At 41.0% G+C, this 20,258-nt stretch overlaps 3 protein-coding genes across 8 annotated transcripts; 1 reads left to right on the top strand and 2 right to left on the bottom strand.

Annotated features, from left to right (window-relative positions):
* Nucleotides 1-237: 237 nt before the first annotated feature.
* LOC145453585 (sorting nexin-4-like) lies at nucleotides 238-2,956 on the top strand. Its single transcript, XM_080331547.1, has one exon. The coding sequence runs from the start codon at nucleotides 340-342 to the stop codon at nucleotides 1,627-1,629; it is 1,290 nt and encodes a 429-aa protein (XP_080187673.1). The 5' UTR covers nucleotides 238-339; the 3' UTR covers nucleotides 1,630-2,956.
* A 494-nt stretch (nucleotides 2,957-3,450) lies between these two features.
* LOC145453584 (uncharacterized) lies at nucleotides 3,451-12,501 on the bottom strand. Of its 4 annotated transcripts, none has more exons than XM_080331543.1 (8): nucleotides 12,260-12,485; nucleotides 11,777-11,872; nucleotides 10,777-10,988; nucleotides 8,630-8,932; nucleotides 7,502-7,729; nucleotides 7,317-7,442; nucleotides 6,168-6,509; nucleotides 3,451-5,207 (listed from the first exon to the last, which is right to left on the bottom strand). In XM_080331543.1, the coding sequence occupies exons 1-8, from the start codon at nucleotides 12,264-12,266 to the stop codon at nucleotides 5,190-5,192; spliced, it is 1,332 nt and encodes a 443-aa protein (XP_080187669.1). In that variant the 5' UTR covers nucleotides 12,267-12,485; the 3' UTR covers nucleotides 3,451-5,189. The 4 variants fall into 4 exon arrangements, with proteins under 4 accessions (XP_080187669.1, XP_080187671.1, XP_080187672.1 ...); XM_080331545.1 differs by having other exon boundaries at nucleotides 8,630-8,920; nucleotides 12,260-12,419; XM_080331546.1 differs by lacking the exon at nucleotides 12,260-12,485 and adding an exon at nucleotides 11,937-12,242.
* Nucleotides 12,502-14,147: 1,646 nt separating this feature from the next.
* On the bottom strand, nucleotides 14,148-20,012 carry LOC145453376 (protein SERAC1-like). 3 transcript variants are annotated; one of them, XM_080331343.1, is made up of 17 exons: nucleotides 19,799-19,942; nucleotides 19,576-19,738; nucleotides 19,400-19,509; nucleotides 18,429-18,572; nucleotides 18,320-18,367; nucleotides 17,440-17,574; nucleotides 17,272-17,384; nucleotides 17,103-17,210; nucleotides 16,918-17,024; nucleotides 16,738-16,852; nucleotides 16,578-16,669; nucleotides 16,394-16,514; nucleotides 16,108-16,277; nucleotides 15,941-16,048; nucleotides 15,767-15,876; nucleotides 15,564-15,710; nucleotides 14,148-14,410 (listed from the first exon to the last, which is right to left on the bottom strand). In XM_080331343.1, the coding sequence occupies exons 1-17, from the start codon at nucleotides 19,815-19,817 to the stop codon at nucleotides 14,265-14,267; spliced, it is 1,956 nt and encodes a 651-aa protein (XP_080187469.1). In that variant the 5' UTR covers nucleotides 19,818-19,942; the 3' UTR covers nucleotides 14,148-14,264. The 3 variants fall into 3 exon arrangements, with proteins under 3 accessions (XP_080187469.1, XP_080187471.1, XP_080187470.1); XM_080331345.1 differs by lacking the exon at nucleotides 17,103-17,210 and having other exon boundaries at nucleotides 19,799-20,012; XM_080331344.1 differs by lacking the exon at nucleotides 18,320-18,367.
* Nucleotides 20,013-20,258: the final 246 nt, after the last annotated feature.

Below are 20,258 nucleotides of genomic sequence, written 5' to 3'. Positions count from 1 at the left end.
TCTAAGCGTGGGCTTGGCTCATTTCGTATGCAGTTCTCATGTATTAGCATTTTCAGGAAAACCAGAAATTGCATTAGAAATGAAATTAGAGCATAACATTTCACAAATTAGATGGGAATTAGATTCCGGAGTTGTCATAGTCTGGCTGGCAGCAAGCCAACAGATATCATACAGGAGCTGGGTCTGATCTGGACTCTGAAGAACAGCAGCTGCTGTACTGTAAACTTTTTGTTTTGATTCAAGATATATCATAGTTTCGTTGTAAGGTGTATCGTCGGAATACAACTGTAAAATTCATTTGAGCGTCCACACGCACAACACTCAATTCATAGTGTCGCGATGGCGGACGTCGAGGATGGTGAATATGACATGTTTGACGAAGAGGGAGCAGAGATTTCATGCGATGAAAAAAAAGGTGACGGAAAACTTGAAACGCTGTTTGACATGATGACAATCACTGTGCAAGATCCAGAAAAGCGTGTGATCAGCAAAACTGGACTAAAAATGCAAGACACTTATGTCGCATACCTTGTGGAAACGAAGCCACGTGATGAAGCTGATCAGGCGTCGGAGTTGCCTGTCTCCTCGGTGTGGAGAAGATACAGTGAATTTGAACTGCTTAGGAATTACTTGGCAGTCACTTATCCAGCGATCATTTTACCGCCATTGCCCGAGAAGAGAATAACTCATATTTGGACCAAAATGACAACAGACGTGTTTGACCCGGAGTTCCTTGAGCGGCGTAGAGCTGGATTGGAAGCATTCTTGCACCGAATTTGCAGTATGCAGGTTAAAGATGATATTATATTATCCTTTTTAAGATTGGAAGAAAATTGGAGAGAAAGTGTCTTGGCTACTGGTTACCAAGCTAAAGCCGATTCGTGGTTGAAGACGTTAAACGCATCACTACGAGTCAAGCAAATAGACCCGGTATTTGACGACCTGAAGGCGTTCTCAAATGACCTACAGGCCAGCATTGCTGCTGTATTGAAAGCCCGCGCTAAGCTAGCCGACAGAGTGTATGCATTATACAAAATACATTCCAATTATTCAAGAATTTTCAAAGATTGGAGTCAGATCGAAGACGCTTCGATGGCGGAAGCTTTGAGAAAATGTGCTCTGGAGATGGACAAATATTCGGAGTCTATCGACAGTCTTATGGAGGAGGAAGAACTGTATGCAGAGCAATTGAAAGAGTATTTCAACTACGGCAATTCCTTGAAAGCAATTATAAAAAAGCACGAAGCTTTGCAGTACGACGCTGAATATGTCGAAAGCCAATTGCAGGGAGCTAACATTGAAAAGCAACAGATAGAGAGCGGTGCGGCTAAATTTAATCTGAGCGGCATGAAGGCGAGACTTTTCGGAGGCGATACTCCGGAACAGAAGGAAGCGAAACTCGCGAAATGCCAAGAAACCATCAAAAAGTTAACAGAAGAAGTGGACGAGAAGAAGAAAATATCGGATGATTTTGCCATGCAAGCGAAGGAGGAAGTTCTAAAATTTAAACGTCAGAAGCAGATCGATTTGAGAGAAATCCTTACGAATTACGTCATATTGCAAATTAAAATGTCAAAAGAAGCAAAGTCTTCATGGAGTCGGTTTAAAACTGTGATGCAATCTGCTTGAAACTTTTAGATGTCACAATGTCGGTGCACACTATGAGCTTGATTTCAACTGGCAGGAATTGGTGATCGTCATATATCAATGATGAGTCAAAAACCAATATTCATCACATTTAATAAAGTTGTTAGTTTGAATAAAATTGCCTATGTTTATGTTCCGAACTGACGGTACTGTATCTATAAATTTCACCGATTCTATGTTATTCCAGCAACTTTTGTGTAATTATCAAGTTGAAGGGCAAAGATTCATGATGTTTGCGATGACAAATCGATCCTGTTGCGTGATCGTTAGTACTGCCCGTCCAATTTCATATCAAGGACTATATCTTACGGGAATTTTCTTGGGATATCCATCCTGTGCAATATTTAGCTGCTTGATTTCAACGTGACCTATATAGTTAATATTATGTAAAAAAGCTATTGTACTTTGTTATATAAAATTATAAATGTATAGGGCAATCAGTACTGCTTTCAATTTTGGCTGGGATAGTGGGAAAGCCCAAATGATGTAGCTTCTATTGCGTTCTTTGCATTGAACTGTATTGCATTATGCTATTGCCTGTTATCTGCTGCAGATGATTGCAACCATTAACAATGAGCCGAATTGCAAAAACAAGTATGTTAGGCTATCACTTTTGAGCCATGTCGTTAGATCCTATCATGAATGTGGGAACTTCAGTCAACCTTCCATGAGTTGGTAGCAGTCATTATTTCTGCTTATACATCTTAATGTCCATCACATTATCATAGCTCTATAACAGTGGTTCTCAAACTGGGGGACGTGAAAGCATCTGAAGGGGGGCGCGAAACTGTGGTCAACAGAAAAAAATTTGGGCTCTGCGCGATTTACCTCCAATTCATACTTTTTACTCTGTGAATAGTCCGAATTTCATATTCAAGAATTTTCCCATCGACAGTCATAATCTTCCACGCCATCAAACTATCCGTTTGGATTGCTAGCATTCCGGTTTCTGATATAACGATAAGGGGGGTGCGAAATTTTGGATTTTCATAAAGGATGCGTGTCTAAAAAAGTTTCAAGAACCACTGCTCTATAAGCATAGCATGAATTAGGCCAGGCTGGGTGTAACAAAAGGTAGTCAATATCCCAGCCCATATTTAAAATTTCATTTCAAAATCTTTCAATCAACCAATTGAGAGAATATTACCCGATATTCCACTATTATTGATTATACCCGCATACTTTCTGTAGAGTATCATTGCCAATTGTAGCAGTGAGCCATGAATGTGAGGCTCATCATAGGAGATTGTTTGTATTGTCACATGATCCTGTGTCCAGTACATTTCATGAATAAAGTTATATTAATCAAGTGCGTGTCCAAATGAACTATGATTGTAGCAAAAGCCCTTAGTCATGAATCTTGGATAAATTGTAATTCACCACGTCATTCTCTAATTCACTGGGTGTGAAATAGAAGGATCAAGATCCACCATATCAGCTCTGGTCCCACTGGTGATGAACACCGATACAAATTAGAGGTGTACTAATATATTTTGTCATGCAATTCGCTCTTTCCCTCGTCACAGTGCTTCCAACTGCCACAGGCTGATTTGGCAACATTTGACTAACTACTGGCTTTCAGTTTATCGCACTCAAGATGTCCTACTTTCAACTATTCAAACTTGCTATGGTATGAAGGTGGCAACATGTCCATGTAAGATCCTCAGCAAGTACGGTATTCCCAATTCTGCAACATATATTTGCTTTATGATCGCCACTAGTGAGCCAGGAACCATTTATAAAAAGGTGTGAATATGATACGAGGCTTCTGTAATGCTGAACTACCAAATCCTTGTAGCATGATACTATGAAGACATTTATTACATCTACTAAGTACTGAGCAGCCATTGATGAAAATGAGTTGAACCAAAAAATTCAAATATTCAATACAGGAAAATTTGTTACGACTCCGTCTCATGTTATAAAGAGACGCGCTGTGAATATAAGTCACAAGGTGTGTAACAATATTCAAAAATGATACCACAACTCCACGAGTCGACGGTGAATTATGGGGTGAACGGTGCATGGAGCATACGAAAATTGCATGGGCAAGGAAACGTAGTTATTCAAGCAGTAAAAATTAGAGGTAATTGTTGGACTCGTGAGGGACTTAAAGTAGTGAAGACAGTTGCACCGTTCAAAACCTTGTCGTGTTTCATCAAAAGATTGAAGTCAGTTCAAATGCTATGAGATGTCAGGAGGTAACTAGTCCATGCCAACATTTACACACATGATTTTGCTTTAAAAAGGAATACCAGCAGTAACTCATAAAATTACACCCGTCATGTCCCAGTGACCAAATAATAATAGCACATCCACATCAAATAGTCCAGATTTATCAAGCAACCACGTAGCTATCGATAATGAGGAAATAGGTCTGAGAGGTGTACAGAATTGGGATTCCAAGTAATTTTGCAACAGACTTGTTCATTTCTATAAGGAATAGTATACATATTACAGTGAACAATACGTAGGGTAAGGGACTAAGGGTGGACATAATCTGTGGGTGTCCTACCGTATATATGTAGAACACTAATCATCATCTTCAACACGTTGGCATTGCATGTCACAACCCTTTCAATAGGTAATCATAATTTCACGATAGCGCCGTGGACAGTTCCCTTCATACAAGCCCAAAACAGCCTTGTTATTATTCAATATACCGTGCAACATCATGCCCAAGTCTCCGGGTAAGCAAATTTCTCACAACAGAAAACCAGAAGCCATCGGTACAAAACAAAAATATAATTCGATCGCCATGATGCAGAAAAACGGCGCGAAAAACTTGACAATGTGGCTACAAAAATAAATTATGTCACAAGCAGAAATTGTGAGGTAGTCAAATCGTGTACACTGGAGTTCAGAATGATTCAAGCCAAAAAAACGCAGGAACAGCGTTTCAAACCGCGTTTGTTTCTCTCTTCATCGATACAGGGCAAAGAAAAAAATCGGATGAGTCACGAAAATTACAAAAAAAAATGAAACTTCCACGAATATAAACAAAGCAGGCAGAGGCAGGCCCCGATCTGAAAAGGCACTGATACCCGAAAACCAGATGCTCCCTTTTTCAGAGACGTTGTTAAATTGCAACTGACAAGATTATTTTTACAGAAATCGCGGCTGTGCGACGGTCATAGAAATGCGGGGCTTGGTAATAACAATCCACAATAGTGTTACAAAAACCGGTTTCAACAATATCAGCATGTTCAGGATATCGAGTTCCAGCACCGTTGCACTCTCATAGCGAACGCGGCCACGTCACAGGAATATTGTCAACATCCAAAAATAACGTAAATTTAAAAAAATAGTAACATTCATCGTAAAAAACGCAGTTTGTGGGCGTTCCTCGCGCACACGGTGTTCTGTACATTGGACGCCGGACCCGCGTAAATCGCGACCCCCGAGTTGACTCAATAAGTTCTGGCAGTGTCGACGTCACACGTGGCAGTCTGGCGCGATGGCCGTAAAACACGGGGAGGGCGTGGATGTGTATACAAGGTCTTCCTCTCGAGACTTTGCCGTATGATACTCCGACGCGAGATTCATCTCGTCGAATGATACTGCAAAACATGTCGCATTCGTTTGATCAGCAATGGGACGGCATTGAACGGCAACTGTTTTAATGGGACGGCCATTCCGTTCGACATCAAGTCTCTTTGAAACGGCCGCAAAATTTCACATCGTGCGGAATCTCGCGCGAACCGACACGCAATCGATTATCAAGACATTCTACATCCATCCCCTTTTTCCTCAGCCTTGCGCGGACTCTTGCAGATATTTAAGATTCTGGGTTACTTTAATACATGTAATGTTCCTGAGAAGAGCAAACAGCAGCTATGAATAATGCCTCACCGCGGTTGGCTTACGAGGATGACACCAACGAAAGTAGGCCATGGGACATCACGATACCATGACGCATGTCATCAAAATGAAACTAACACTGAAAAGTGATAGTATAGCACATGCAGGGTCATCGATAAGCATGCTAACACTATCGTGTCATAACAGCCCATTCGGCTGTGGTACCAACCAACAAATTTCAGACCGATTCGTTGCTTCACAGCATACTTCCACGAAAGCGTATAATGCCCAATAAGTCGGAAAAGATGAGATTTGGAATCGCCACACCATCAGGTCAATTGCGGGCATAGGACATTACACAGGACACTGACGCAGATTAATGTACCCAACTACATAAAATTTGAAATGCCAAGAGGAATACCGGTACAGAATTCGTTTAAAAACTAGTGCAAGTAGAAGTTCCCACTCCTGGAAAGTGATACATTTCTCAGTAACATGGATGGTAAGACAGCACTGCTAAATCATATACGGTACGCCATATTTCACAGCCTTAACCCGTCTTGCGTTCGAGAAGTTAATCGTTCGTACACTAAGGATACCAGTCTAAAGTCAACCTATTCCCCGTTACATTAGTGTGCATAATTTTGAATGGATGATTGACCACTGAAAGAATCCCCTCACCATTGAAAGTAGTTTGTAGCTGAGAAACGCAATCATACCTGCATATTATTCGACTGTGACCCACTCATCATGTGGTGGCCCTGATAACCGTACACCACCTGCGATGCGTTTTGTGGCGATTGCTGATGGACAGACATGCCAGCGTTTACAGGCGACTGCTGATGCACGGACATCCCGGCGTTGACCGGAGACGGAGAGTCCTGAGAGGTAGACGGCCCCATGCTGGACCCCATCATGTTTGCCTGACCGCCCAGTAATGTCGGCGGCAGCGAGCCGTTTCCCGCGGGCGAGATGGGCGTGGTCGAGGTCATTTGCTGTTGACCGGGGCTGATGACCATCGCCGGGGCGGCGTTTCCGGGCGTGACAGGAGCTGCTTTGCGCTGGAAAAAATGAATAAGTTACAACCTAACAGAACATGGCCTAGAGGTCACAAAGGTTTTGCGCAACTGGAATATTCATCTGGCAGACCAAAAGCATGGTGACAAGACAATGGTCGCCAGTTTTGCTGCAGTAATTTTACATATAACAATATATAACAACGATAAAATCAACTGGAAAAATCCATAACACGTTTATAGTCGAAAATACCCCGCAACTCAAAGAGCGATAACGCATGAACAGAAAGAGTAAAAACTAATTCCGAGCGATAAAGGGACACTGTTATATAAATTGCATCAGGTAATTTACATAGTCATGCCTCACCCAACATTTGAGGTTTCAAGTGCAGATAGTGACATAGAACAGGGGTCCGCAACTTCTTTGTTAAGCAAGTCGGATATGGACAACGGGGCGACCCTGCGTGCCGCACCTGCTCTTACTAGTAATTGCAAGCATTGGCAACAGCGCCGATGAGATTCATCGATAAATCCTATTTCGGCCGACACACACCAATCCTCAATATGACCGAAGAAAATTGGGCGAAGCGCAAAAAATAATTTTTCCGGGACATTGTCTCGATTTTGTCAAAAAAATATTCATGTGCAAACTGAGCATATGCACATGTTAGTCATTACAGTGTTTTTGGTCCATCTCTAAGCCCACCTCAGCTGAGCTAAAACGTATTGCACCAAGCTAAATTAGAAGCATGTTTCTTTGGAGGTCGCAGAATTTTCTGTGGGTCGCAGGTTGCACACCCCATGACATGGGAATCATAAACACTGTAGCTGCACCACTAGCACGACGCTCACCGATTGCTTATAGGCCTCCAAGTTAATCTCCCACTTCGCCCGTTCTACTTGGGCATTTCTGTAATACGGAGTCTTTTCCTGGTCCGACAAACCGTTCCAACTCTCGCCGGCTTTCTTTGTGATCTCCTACTCGAATTGAAAAATATAAAGATCTCGCAACGCAATCAAACCCATTTGCTCCGTACCTTGGCTGGATCCGTCTTGTTGGGATAGCTCTTCCGAAAATCGGCCAAGAACAGAAAATAAGCGGACGGCGGCCTTTTCGGCCGGTTCGGGTCTCGGGGCCTTTTCTCCAGAGACTTGTCCTGTTCCCAACGTTTCCGGTCTCTTCGGGCAAGCTCTAAAAACGGCTCCTTCTCTTCTTCGTTCATGTGCCGCCACTTTTCTGCACAGGCTTGTGTAATGATTTTTGCCTGAATAGACAAGATAGCTTCAAGCTCATTACAAGTGCACCCTCTACATTGGATTGCAAATGGCGAAATGAACAAAAGAAATATGTGTGCGAGAAAGATTTAGCTACATGCACACAAAGTGAGGTACACAGTAACGAGAGTATGGGTTCATTAATTTTAACACTGTTGCTACAACACAGCAATTCAGGAGACATGGCTCAATGCCGGAAAAGCATATGGCTAAAATTTCTGTACCAGTGGAAAAGTGGCCCATACTAGTATCTGAAAGCGGTCAACATGCAACGATACGAAAAAATTTGAAAAACAAGCCAATTAAAATATACGGCAGTTTCGATCTAGACTGCAAAACTGAAGTGCAAGGAAATTTGAATAGCCAATAGGTTCCGTTCATTGAAGGCTTGCTTCCAACTCAACGTACTTTGGGATGGGAACAGACTAGGACATGATTGCTAAAGTATTTCAAAACATTTATTCTTTTCCGACGAAATAGAATTGACACTAAATTTCAACCAGAGCACTTGATATCACAGCATGTCATTTCAGTCAAGGAGTTCCTTTCTATCCCAAAAGAAACAATATCCACCACTGCACAAATCAGCAAATGGGATGATAAGTATGCGAAGCTACAAAACTAACCCATCATCAAAGACATTTTCCAATGGATTCGACTCGGTCTATGCACTTTTATACCAATATAGAACATCCATCAATTCAGTGAACATTCAATTCTGAAGCACACAGCATAACATTGCTTCTATAGCATTACTCACTGATTAGTCATAATAAGGAGTTGAAACTCATTTGACTTCGAAGGGAAACTTTTAACGGTAGCAAATCGGAAAGCACATGGAAAGCATCAAATCACAAGCAAATATCCACTGCGAGAGTAATGCATAGTACCTTTGGAACCACCTCTCCCGCTTCCTTCAACGTTTCTCGGTATTTCGATACAAAATACAAGTAGGCAGTGGTAGGTCTTTTCACGAAGGTGTGTCTCTTTCTTTTGCGTCTATCCGTGGGTTTCCGTCCTCTCCTAGAAGCAGGGAATGACTCGTGTCCCACGGTCTGCTGACTCATCTGAACCATGCCCTGCGAGGTGGCGCCTCCCACAGGGTTGTATTGCTGCTGAAACTGTTGCTGCATTTGCGCGAGTTGCTGCATTTGCTGGAACTGCTGCTGCGCCTGTTGAACCTGATAAGAATTCTTTGGTCATTGGAATCAGATATCGATGCAATTGGCTGCCATCACACTGGAGACACAGTGCCAATGATGACATAGCAATGCAATGTTTTCATTGAATTGGGAAACTGGGAAGAGAACAGACTACTTTATCGGCAATCACATTTTAAATCTTGGAAGATCAGTGAAACAATTATTAAACATTGGAAACTGGACATGAAATACAAAAGCACTTTGAACAACAGAACACCAGAATGAACATAACACACTGCTGACTAGTATCAGTATGATTTAATATATTTCAAGTACATTCCAACATAAACTGTGTATTCAGGTCTTTCCGGAAGGATATTGAGAAAAATAGTGCACCTTACTCCCTCCTCAAATATTTAACATTCCAAGTTTCAAAACAAATGCGAATGAACTGATCAAATACTCACCAAAATATCTACAACTTAGAACAGTGCTTCCCAAACGGTGGGGAATTCCCCACTGGTGGGGAATTTCGGGATTTCTGATGGGAAATAGACTCACTTTTGAAAAAATCTTTACAGTAATATTCTCCTTTATTAAATGCCGTTTTGAAATGCCGACCGAATATTTCATAGCTCATTTGCAAATCAGCGATTGATATTATCAGTGCCTCCAATTAGCGAGAATCGCCTGGATAGCGACACACGATCTCCAGAAATGTTTTTATTCATTTGTACACCATCATCGGTCACAAAACGTAGTGATAGAAAAATTCTGATTCGTTGTAATAAGAGCTGATATTGCTGAACATGTATTCAAGGGACTCGCTATTGATAGCACATCCGGACTCGTTACAAATGAAATTACATATTCATGTTATTTCAAGTTCTTTTAGTATTGTGCGAAAGTGTAGTTTACGGCGGTTTATATATATCAACATCGGGAAGTTTATCCGAACCATGTATTGTTCGGCATTTACATATGTAAATTGATGCTACCCCGCAACATTTGTTAAATTTTCAAACGCCTCCTATTTTTCTGTTGGCTGCGAGCCGGGGTAGATACATATATTTACGGAGATGCGTTTACGGTTACCAGTTCACCGCTGCGTTAATTTTATTATGTGCTGATCAATTCCGGGAATCTTTAAAATCACCAATAGCACGTACTATTGACTAGGAAAAGTCTTGCATAATTTTATTGGAGGTAGCACTTTAAAGGGTAGATATGGATATAGAGATTTTAGGTGGGGAATGAAGGCTCGGAATAAATTGGAAGTGGGGAATTAGGATAAAAAGGTTGGGAACCACTGATTTAGAAGTTGATGCTAGCAGCCTCCATAGGCAGAAGGTTATCAGTGATTTCGAAGACTACTCCAAGTCGTTTCGACACCTTCCTATCTTTCATTGTATCGTAGTCTTGTGGTGTATTAAAATGATGAAATTGTTAGCAATAAATATAATTGAAAAAGGGAACATTTATGCTAAATTTTCTAATTGACTGAGATAAAAAAAAGTAATGACATGACCCCAGTCAATACATTGTGCGTCCAGCTGAAGCATCTTTCACGAAACCCGATTAAGCATCATTCATCATCTACCAGAGGGTCATCTGTCATCTTACAAATGTCATTAGAAGCCAGTAGGGTCCATCTTGTGTGCTAAATTACTTTTTCAAAAAATTATCCTTACTACCGAAATATGCCAACAGTATATTACGTTAAAAATGCTTTCTCGGGAATAATTCCATTACAGAACAAAAAATCCTAATTCTTCAATTTAGCAGAGACACTAACTAGAACACAATCAAATAAAACAAAAATTTTGAAAGATTCCTTATGAATAACATTTCAATACCCAAATTATCACGAAACCTGTTCTAATAATGCAATGTACCTGTTGAAGTTGATGTTGCAGCTGTTGGTGCTGCACCTGGATAGTGTGGGAACTTGATGATTGATGTCCTTGTTGCTGGGCCTGCTGGTGTTGTTGAGATTGCTGTTGCGGTGACAGTGGACCATTGCCAACTTGTTGGTGATTCATGTACACCTGTTGGTTGCTTTGACTGTTTGGCATTGAAACTTGCGTCGTTTGAAAGTTGTCATTGTCTGTAAGAAATCGCAAATAATGAGAAATGCTATATCCGAGATAGGCTGCATCTATTTTGTCAATATCGCCAAATATCTCAACTCTATTCAAGTAGAATAACACCAGAAGCTAATAACATTGATGCTATACTCAAGTAGAATACTGAAATACTTCCTGCAGAGTATAAAGATAGGTTCCGACATTGGCAGTTGAACGCCAAAATCTTGGAGAGGGTTAAAACATTTCGCACTTGAACCGCCTTGAGTATGTATGTATAACTATTTAGCCTGAAACGATGGGGAAAAAGATAAAAAATTATCAACCACAAGGTTTGTCAGTTAGGACAGCGCCAGAGTGGAATTGGTGGCAAACGTCACGCGCAACTTTTCATTCAATTCTTTAATTATTCTATGAACGAAACCCTTCTGTCACGCGCAACTTATTGACAAAAACAACCACTGATTCCAGTCTGGGGACAGCGTGATACAACAGCATGTGTTTGCACCCATTGAGTGTACACAAGGATCGCCTGATTGGAATCGCTGGCCTTTTTGCCTGATATATCAGGTGAGCGCCAGAGCGGCGATGATTTTAAAGTTCAAGTAATTTAATAAAAAATAAAACAAAAGTTTGAGCACAGGACACCAATTCCATACAGGCGAAGGATGCGGTGCTAGAGATTATAAACATCAATCATTGTAGTTAACACATAAACTGTGGACAGTGCAGCTTTCAACTTTTGCTTAACATACAGCATATTTGGTCTGGTTCTGGTACTTTAATCAATTTCTTATATTTCTCTACTTACATCCTTTTTGTATAGCGCTCAACATCCTTGCAGCTTGTTGCTTTAGGTAGTAGTCGTTTGCATCGAACTGCTGGCCGCTCTGTCCTTGCTGACCATCTGCAGATAAGAAATACTGCGAATGGACTCAAATTAGAAGTAAACATGCAAGTATAATTCCCACGTTTTAGTGGAATACACCATTGCAACCACGACGCGCTGCTATCTGGTATAATAGCTTCAAATTATTAACAGATAGAAGTCTTGATCAGTTACAACCTCCAGCTGCGACCAGCTACCGACAAATTTGCAAGCGCTCCTTTGCTGCAATCGCAGTCGGCAATAACGCGCACATCAGCACGATCGATGGCGGTCAGAAAATAAAAATTGAAACATATTTCCCCTGCAGCGTTCGCATTAAATCGACAGGATAGCAGACACTAAAAACCATTTCCTGTGTTCCCTAACACTGCTTAGCAACTATGTCAATTAAAAGTAATAACTTACCGGCCATTGGTGCGATCGCTAATTTTACAAAACAATGATAGAAACTATATATAACAAACAAGAAAGCGCAACTGAGCGCCAGGAACAAAGAATAAAGAGAAAATAAAATAGACTCTCGCCAGCCGTGGGCGTCATAGCGGTGTGTGTGCGTGCGGTGCACGCGAATACGTCAGCCAACTTAAAGTAACGAAGAGAGCGGAATGTTGTCTCGTTCATGGCGGCCAGCGATTTCCACCAACTATACCGCTGCCTGTAGACGGTCTTTATCGTGATCGCATTGACGCCATAACGAGCGGCAATGAAATTATTATATGAATAAACCAATCGGACAAACGTAAAGCGGTATATGTTTACAAAATTCCTCAAGTACGTGACATCGCTATCACATCCAGCACGACGAGACCACTGAGCTATATAAACACGAACGGACGAGACACGCAGCGAAACAGTGCGAAGTCGTTCACTGTATAGACCAGATTGTTCCTCGCTTTAAAAATCCTATTTCGAAAGAGACAGAGAGCTGGCGCATAAACAGCGTATGTAATAGGAGACGAGGCAACCAATGAAAAGGCTAAGTGGGTTGCGCCAAACACACACCAACTTAAAAGAGATAAGATGGCGGTGAGCCTTGCGGGGTTTCGCCCGCGAACGATTCGAATATCGAATTAGGAACATCACGCCGGTGTCATAGAAGACCTGTTAAGCGATTGGTGGTATTCCCCAGAACAAATACAAAAGCGTCTCGATCTGCACATCAAAGTGTTACTTATCCGTAACCTTTCATTCACCGCAAACATCGATCACGTAGATTCGAGTAAACCGATTCTGTCATTCTCGCGTAGGATCCGAGTAGGCCCACATTAATTCATTCTCTTTACAATCGGGCATGGTGGGGGTTTGATGGATAAACATGAAGTCGTTGCGAAAATTTTCTTTTTATTGCATCACAGTGTTCAATCTTCAAATTATGGTTTCCGAGTACTCTGTCTGATACCATGATGTGATTTCACATCACACCAGCAGTTCGTTAATCGTATGATGTAATAGTCTACACCAGCCACATTCTCTCGCTCGTCCATTCATTTTAACTTCTTTTATTTTTCATTTACTGCAATGCACATGCCCCCTATTTACATCTGCCTAGGCTAAGTGGGTGTCTGGTTTCAAAGGCTACTCCAAGGGTTGTTCGACATATGAGCATGCGACAATGGAAAACGACAGTTCGGCATGTGACTTTAAAAACCCAAAACCAACCCTGAAATTAACTGCTACATATATCCTAACCCCAAGCCTTCCCCTAACCCAGTGGTTCCCAACCTTTTTCGACCCATCGCCCCCTTTTCAAGGTCAACACCGATCATCGCCCCCCAAATTTTGTGTACTGAAAATTGGGCAAACAAACTGTAATCACCGGCGGGTTAACTAAAAAAAAAAAAAAGGTCAAATTTTCGGCTCGATGTCTAATTTTACACACTTTTGTAACTAAATGTTCCGTGGGTTGACTAAAAAAAAAAAAAAAAAAAGGTCAGCCGTTTTGTCGCGTCATCGCCCCCCTATCGCCCCCTTCGCTATTTTCGCCCCCCGTCGCCCCCTTTGTCCACTTTCGCCCCCCTGTCGCCCCCTTCGTCATTTTCGCCCCCTTAGGCCGCCAAATCGCCCCCTGGGGGGCGATATCGCCCACGTTGGGAACCACTGCCCTAACCTGTAATTCAACCCACATGTTCATGTTCATGTATCGCATGCCCTAATGTCGCATGCTACAATGTCACATGCTCATATGTCCACGGACCTACTCCAAATCGTTTCCACACCTTCCAATCTTTTCATTGTATCGCACTCTTATGGCGTATTGATCTGATAACTTGTTGATAAACTGAACTGAAAAAAATAAAGCCGCAATTGAGAGGGTATATTCAAAGTATAAACTCTATGCATCGCAGACATGTCACAGTGGACAGGTGAATAAACAATAAAATTGTTCTTATAGCAAATTCGTTATGGAACTTCAGGAATCCTTTTCATCAGTTGCTGTTGACAAGCAAGATTTCATAAATCCGATTGTCTGACGATAGACGGTACAGTATCTGCTCGCAGGTTTGCATATATTCAGATGGTCTGTATCACAGAGAATGAGCGGTCCGGTTCCTAAATCTGTATGAGGGACATGGGTTGAGTTAAAATCAGTCAAAGTCCTACTACAGCAGGGGCGGGCTAATTCTCCAGTCGGCGGGCCGGATATAGGAAAATTAGGTACTTAGCGGGCCGTACGTTATTCGCCTATTTATCCACACCACATATACAAGGAATAAATTGTATTTAATGAATGTATTTTAACGACAGCAATGTCATTTTAAAGCCATTTCTCGCCGATAATGACGAAAACAATGTGGATTTGGGAACAGCATCGTCATACAGCCGCCACAATGTCAGCTTCTCTCTGATCAATTAACAGAGTGCAATTCATAATTAAGATTTCCAGGCGTTCGATAAGCCCGGTACCCCAAATTCAGGGTTGTAACCAAGCCACAAGGCTCCGACAAGTCAATCTCACTTTTATAGTTTTGACTCGAGTCAAGTCGAGTCATTTTCAATTCACCACCGAGTCAAGTCCGAGTCCAAGTCAGTGAGCAGAGGGCCAAGTCCGAGTCATGGTATTATGACACGAGTCCGAGTTCAAGTCACAGTGTTGACTACTCAGTTTTTAGTTAAAATCTTGTTAAAACCACTTTTTATAACTCTGTTTGGTGTAATCGAATGGTTCGCATTTATACTACACCAATTCTCCTCACTTTTAGCAGTTTCTGGACGCATTTTCAAGTACCAGTACCAATAGATGAAATCCCAACAGTGTGGTTACTTTACTATTATTTGAAATTACAATGAAATGTCAGTCTTGGCCGTCTGAGTCTTGAGTCATATGACTTGGTTCGAGTCATGCGCAATGACTCGAGTTCAAGTCGAGTCAATACAAAAATTGACTCGAGTCGAGTCATCAAAAAATCGTGACTCTAGTTGGACTCGAGTCATTACAACCCTGCCCAAATTTACCAATATATCAATTCATTAGGGTTGAGTACATTGTAAATGCCGATAATGCAAGCCTTCTCGCTACGACGAATTTACGCGTAAGCTCTATTCTCTCACGCTGCGCTCACACGCATGTAATAACATACAGTCACTAAAATTTGACGTTTAAGCAAGTAGCGAGGAATCTCGGGAGACAGGGGCAGCGGCCACATATCATGTAAGACGGGAAACTGTCCGCGGGCCGTATGTTGCCCGTCCCTGCAATACAGTCACAAACCTGCCGACTCTGGTGGAACAACATGGATCTTCACCTTGCCCAAACCGATAGACGTTGATTGCATTTCGCCGAAGCTTAGTATTCTCAATTGTTTATCCTCGACCAAGTTCTTGAAAGAATCGTTCAATTGATGGAGCTGTGGTGAATCTACGTAACAGCCATTATTGAATCAAGTGCCAGAAAACAGTTAATAATTGCCTCACCTTGGCTAAGAGTCATTACTTCCACCGACGGAAAAAGAAGTTTCCTTACTTTTCTAGAATACTCTGCCAATTGCGATCCAAAATGTGGCGTGGAATAGAAAACTATGCCCCTATATACCATAACACACAAAACGCATATTATCACTTGACTAATAATGAAAGATCCTACCACACCTTGTGTTAGCAACAAGCTTTTTCTGTTCATTATCCTTTTCATTCGCTACAAGTAGCATATTTTTCAAAACCAAACCGCCCATCGAATGTACGATAAATATGACGGGACTGAAAGCGACAATCTTGATCAAACAAAAGTATTGTATTTTGCCACATTAAGTCCTCACCGATTTTGACCTACGCCTGCTACCCGGAGCTTTTCTAAGATCTGTTGGCTTCTGAAGGTTACAGTTCTTTTCTCCTTCTCATGGGGACAGTGCGGCATCCAGTCACTTAAATGAGTGTCATACTCCACCGACAACACCCGAATATTAGGAATATCTTGCGGTAACCAGGTCTGTAAAAAATACAGACAGACAGACTTGAATTTGTCCCCTTTAGCGTTTTGAATTGCTGATATTATTAATAAAACTGATAATAATACTGGCATTGTCAATCGGTCACACAGATTACCTCAGGCCAGCAATTAATGTTATCCATCGTTGTTATCGGCTCCCTATCTTTCTGTCTCCAAGTGTGGAAAGCCCCACCAAGCAACCCGTGGATAAAGACAACATCGATAGCAGGTTCATTTCTAATGAGAGGAAACAACATTAGACTTCGGAGTCATTGCCTCGGTCGAATCAAATTTTCACACTTTGTTCGGTGTCGAGGATAAATCTCATAAACGCCATCCACATATTTATCGTCCATGCTTTTTCTGTCCAAATTTGCCAACGCTCTTGATGCCTGAAAATGTAAGTAGTTTGAAGCACTGTCAATTAGATTTTGTATGCAAAAGGAGAAAGCATATTTACCTCCATTCGGACGGCGAGTATCCCCGATTTTGACATCTTCACAAGACTTGAAAGCCATCCCGATGCCAAAACACGAGAGTGCAGCCTTTCTTGGACACATATATTGCTGATTATTCTGTGAAACAGATGAGAGAATGTTGCTATATCTGTTGCGAACTTGTTAGTTTTGCGATTTCTCACCTGACAGTGTTTCTTTGTATGCTTGCCACATTCGGCCTCAGGATATGAATTCGTTGCAGCAACTCCAAAATACCCAATCGCACCATTGCTTCACAGTGACTTGCATTCTGAAGGGAAGGCGTACTGAGTAACATCCATGGTAAAAGTTATAACTATTCTAGAGTCGTAGACTTGAGACAACAAACCTTGGAATGTTTAACAAGAGCTTGTAGACAAAATGATTCCACTTTCTCCTGAGAAACTATTTCTCTTGTGTAGTTCAGGCCATTGCCCCCAAAACACCACATTCCACCCTGGCAGCAAAGATAGGCATAAAAACAATGAAAAATAATTGAAAGTCGATCCCACTGACACCTTTTTTAACTGCCTTTCGTCACTGATTGTAAGTGCTCCGTGTGTAAAAAATTGAAGACATTCTTCAACATCAGTTTGAGGCAGTTTGGTGAGCATATCGTACAGCATATATTCTAAGACAATTTTATATTCACAACGGTTAATCGTTGATAAAATATTAAATCTCACCTATTGCTGGTTCATCGTGAGGAAGAGGCGGTGACTTCGCCTCTAAGAAAAATCTGTCGTCGACATCTTTTGTGCGGGCAAGAGCACAAAGGTATGGGGAGTCAAGGTTTTTCCCAAGCAAGCGATATTCGTAATCTACAAAAATGATGATTCATGAACAATGAACATGACTACAAGCTACAAAACAGCTTCAAGCATGTCCTTCAGTATGATATTCGTTCACCGAAATTTTCTGATCAGTTACAGTGAATATTTGTCGTCTGTGAATCAGGAATATAGCAGTGTTTACATTACGAAGTTCTTCCCCACAACGAACAATTGACAACATCACATGATTCACAACCACTTAACTATTATGTAAATTGGTAGTGACAAACTGAAATATATGAGTGAGACAATCAATTGAAATTATTTGATAATCATGACTATAATAAAATGCCAAGCCAACACCAAATCAACGGATAAGTATACACTATACATACAACTTAACAATTATCTCTGAACTTTTGCGTGGTGACTGAAAGGTGTCTTGTTTATAGGTTCTGCATATTGATTTCTTCGTTTTATTCTTCATATCACAACCTTGCAGTATTTTGAGCTGATGAAAATGCTGATAATACACAATCCTGACTCAATTCCATCGTACTACATAAGTTCACATCTACTTGAAATAGTTTTGACTGGTTTGAAGAATTATATTTCTATTTGTCATTGGGTACCATTCCCAATCACTACTGGCACTTTCAATAGAATTCCTGACTAATCTTGCTAGCTTTCTCTTACCCGGAAGAAAACTACCTGTACAATACTAAATCCAGGCTGTCTATATAGGTATTCTAATTCACTTGACGTATAACAAAATTCTGCTATCTCTATATACCTTGAAGCAAGTCTTTCTCATTAATCTCGCTGCTGATTCCTCTCTGTTCTATATTTATCAATAAGATGAGATTTAGTCATTAAACCAGCAGCTACAAAGGGATTTTTACCTAGCCATGCATGGTTGCTGAGTTTGTCAATGATGTCTTCCATACGATTTGAATTAGATATTGTGACATCCTGTAGAAGTTGCCATGGCGAGCTGTAGCGTTGTTTCAAAAGGGCGCGCTGCTTTAATATTGGCAGCTTTTCCGCTGGGAAATAATAACTGTATTACTAAACAGTTTGTGCAGGGGTGTTTGGTTCGTTGACAGCCAGAGTAATGGCATATTTGTACCTCAACTAGGAAAAGCTGGTCACCTCTACTTGCACTACAGTGGTTTTGAAAAAAATTTACCAGTTGTCACAAGTCTTGAATAACAACTTTTACGCCATGCCCATGTAACCCCTCAGGCCCTCATCCACGAAACTGGAAATTACACATATTTCAGGAATATTGATTAACCATTCACTAGCTATTTTTAGGTTAGATGTTGTGAATTCAAGTCTTGTGGTGCAACGTGATAGCGTGCGTGCTTGTAAAATTATGCAGAAAAGACCAAAGTAGTCTATGATGCTATTCAGACAGAAGTAATCTATAATTACTCTGCATAAGTACAAGTAACAGTAGCAATTTCCAAGACAGGCCAAAACATCTTGAACTAGAAAATAAAGGGTTCGCAAAAATGTTAATAAAACTCCTACAAAGTATCTTGGTGAAGTGTGTCGAAGATTATTATTTGTAACATACAAGCAACAATTTTTAAAACTTCCTATGTAGGTGTTGGATACAATGGTTTCTGGTAATGCATATGTAGCTGAAATTTTGAAATGTATTCAGTTTTACAGTATTTGTACATAAAGTATCATAAAGAATCATCTGCCAAAAAGCTACTTTCTACTTGACAAAGTGGAAGTATTCTGGAGTTAAACTCACCAAAATATGTAGTGAATGTAGCGATGACCTACCAATACCATACTTGAATACTACCTCGGACAAAAACAAAGATGCATTTGTAGAATATTCCTTGATATGACTCACCGACTCGGACAGGTATGCTGCTTAGGAGGAAGTTTTCAGCCTCAGCTGCAGCTTGGTGAAATCCTTTCAAATTCCAATCATGCCTCTCCAAAAGTTTCCTTTGCTCAGGGCTAATCAATAAGAAACAATTTTGTCTCAGACAGTATCGAGTTGAGAATGCATAATTCAATCAGCACCGTGTGACTATGTACTGTTGCTTCTTTTCTAGCTTCAAGGCATGAAATGGTACATCAAATTTTTTTCTGAAGTTTTCGATCACAATAATACAAGCACCACTTCCCGCAAGCATAATTGGCACCAAAATTCCGGCTGATGTTAACTTCCAGTTCCATCGTTTTGCTAAAAATCAATTGCGTGGGTCAGAAATCGATTTGGAATCACAAAGGTCGAATGACTTACTTTTATGCCATCCCACCATAGTAAAAATAAAACTGAATATAGTACATTGGCCGACCCGACTTCGTGATATTCTGCTAGTAATCCTAGTATAGCCTACTGTATCTTCAAAAAATAAATAACACGTTGGGTTTCTATCATTAAAACCTTATTCAATATTGTCAGGCTGAGTGAGTATAATCGTGCGAAGTGTGTCTCTCCAGAGCTACGGGTGTGGGGTGTATATAGTATATACCATCATATCATTAACCAGTATTACTATAACGCAGAGCGAATGTTTGTAGTTGTATAATTGTATATCTGACTCCAAGATGTATTATTGACTCCAAGAAGGTTGCGTTTACAATTCGCTGCGTGTTTCTTCTTTCGTTCGACGAACCGGCGTAACCGCGCCGTACGGCCTTGTTGGCTGACGTACCACGAAGCCTGTCTATTGGACACGTATTCGATGGATCACACTGAC

The sequence above is a fragment of the Botryllus schlosseri genome, chromosome 13 (assembly GCF_051294905.1).
Source record: "Botryllus schlosseri isolate E-star chromosome 13, Bs_hap1, whole genome shotgun sequence".
NCBI classification, from domain to species: Eukaryota; Metazoa; Chordata; class Ascidiacea; order Stolidobranchia; family Styelidae; genus Botryllus; species Botryllus schlosseri.
The sequence above is the reverse complement of the archived record's forward strand: the minus strand, read 5'-3'. Positions and strand labels throughout refer to the sequence as shown.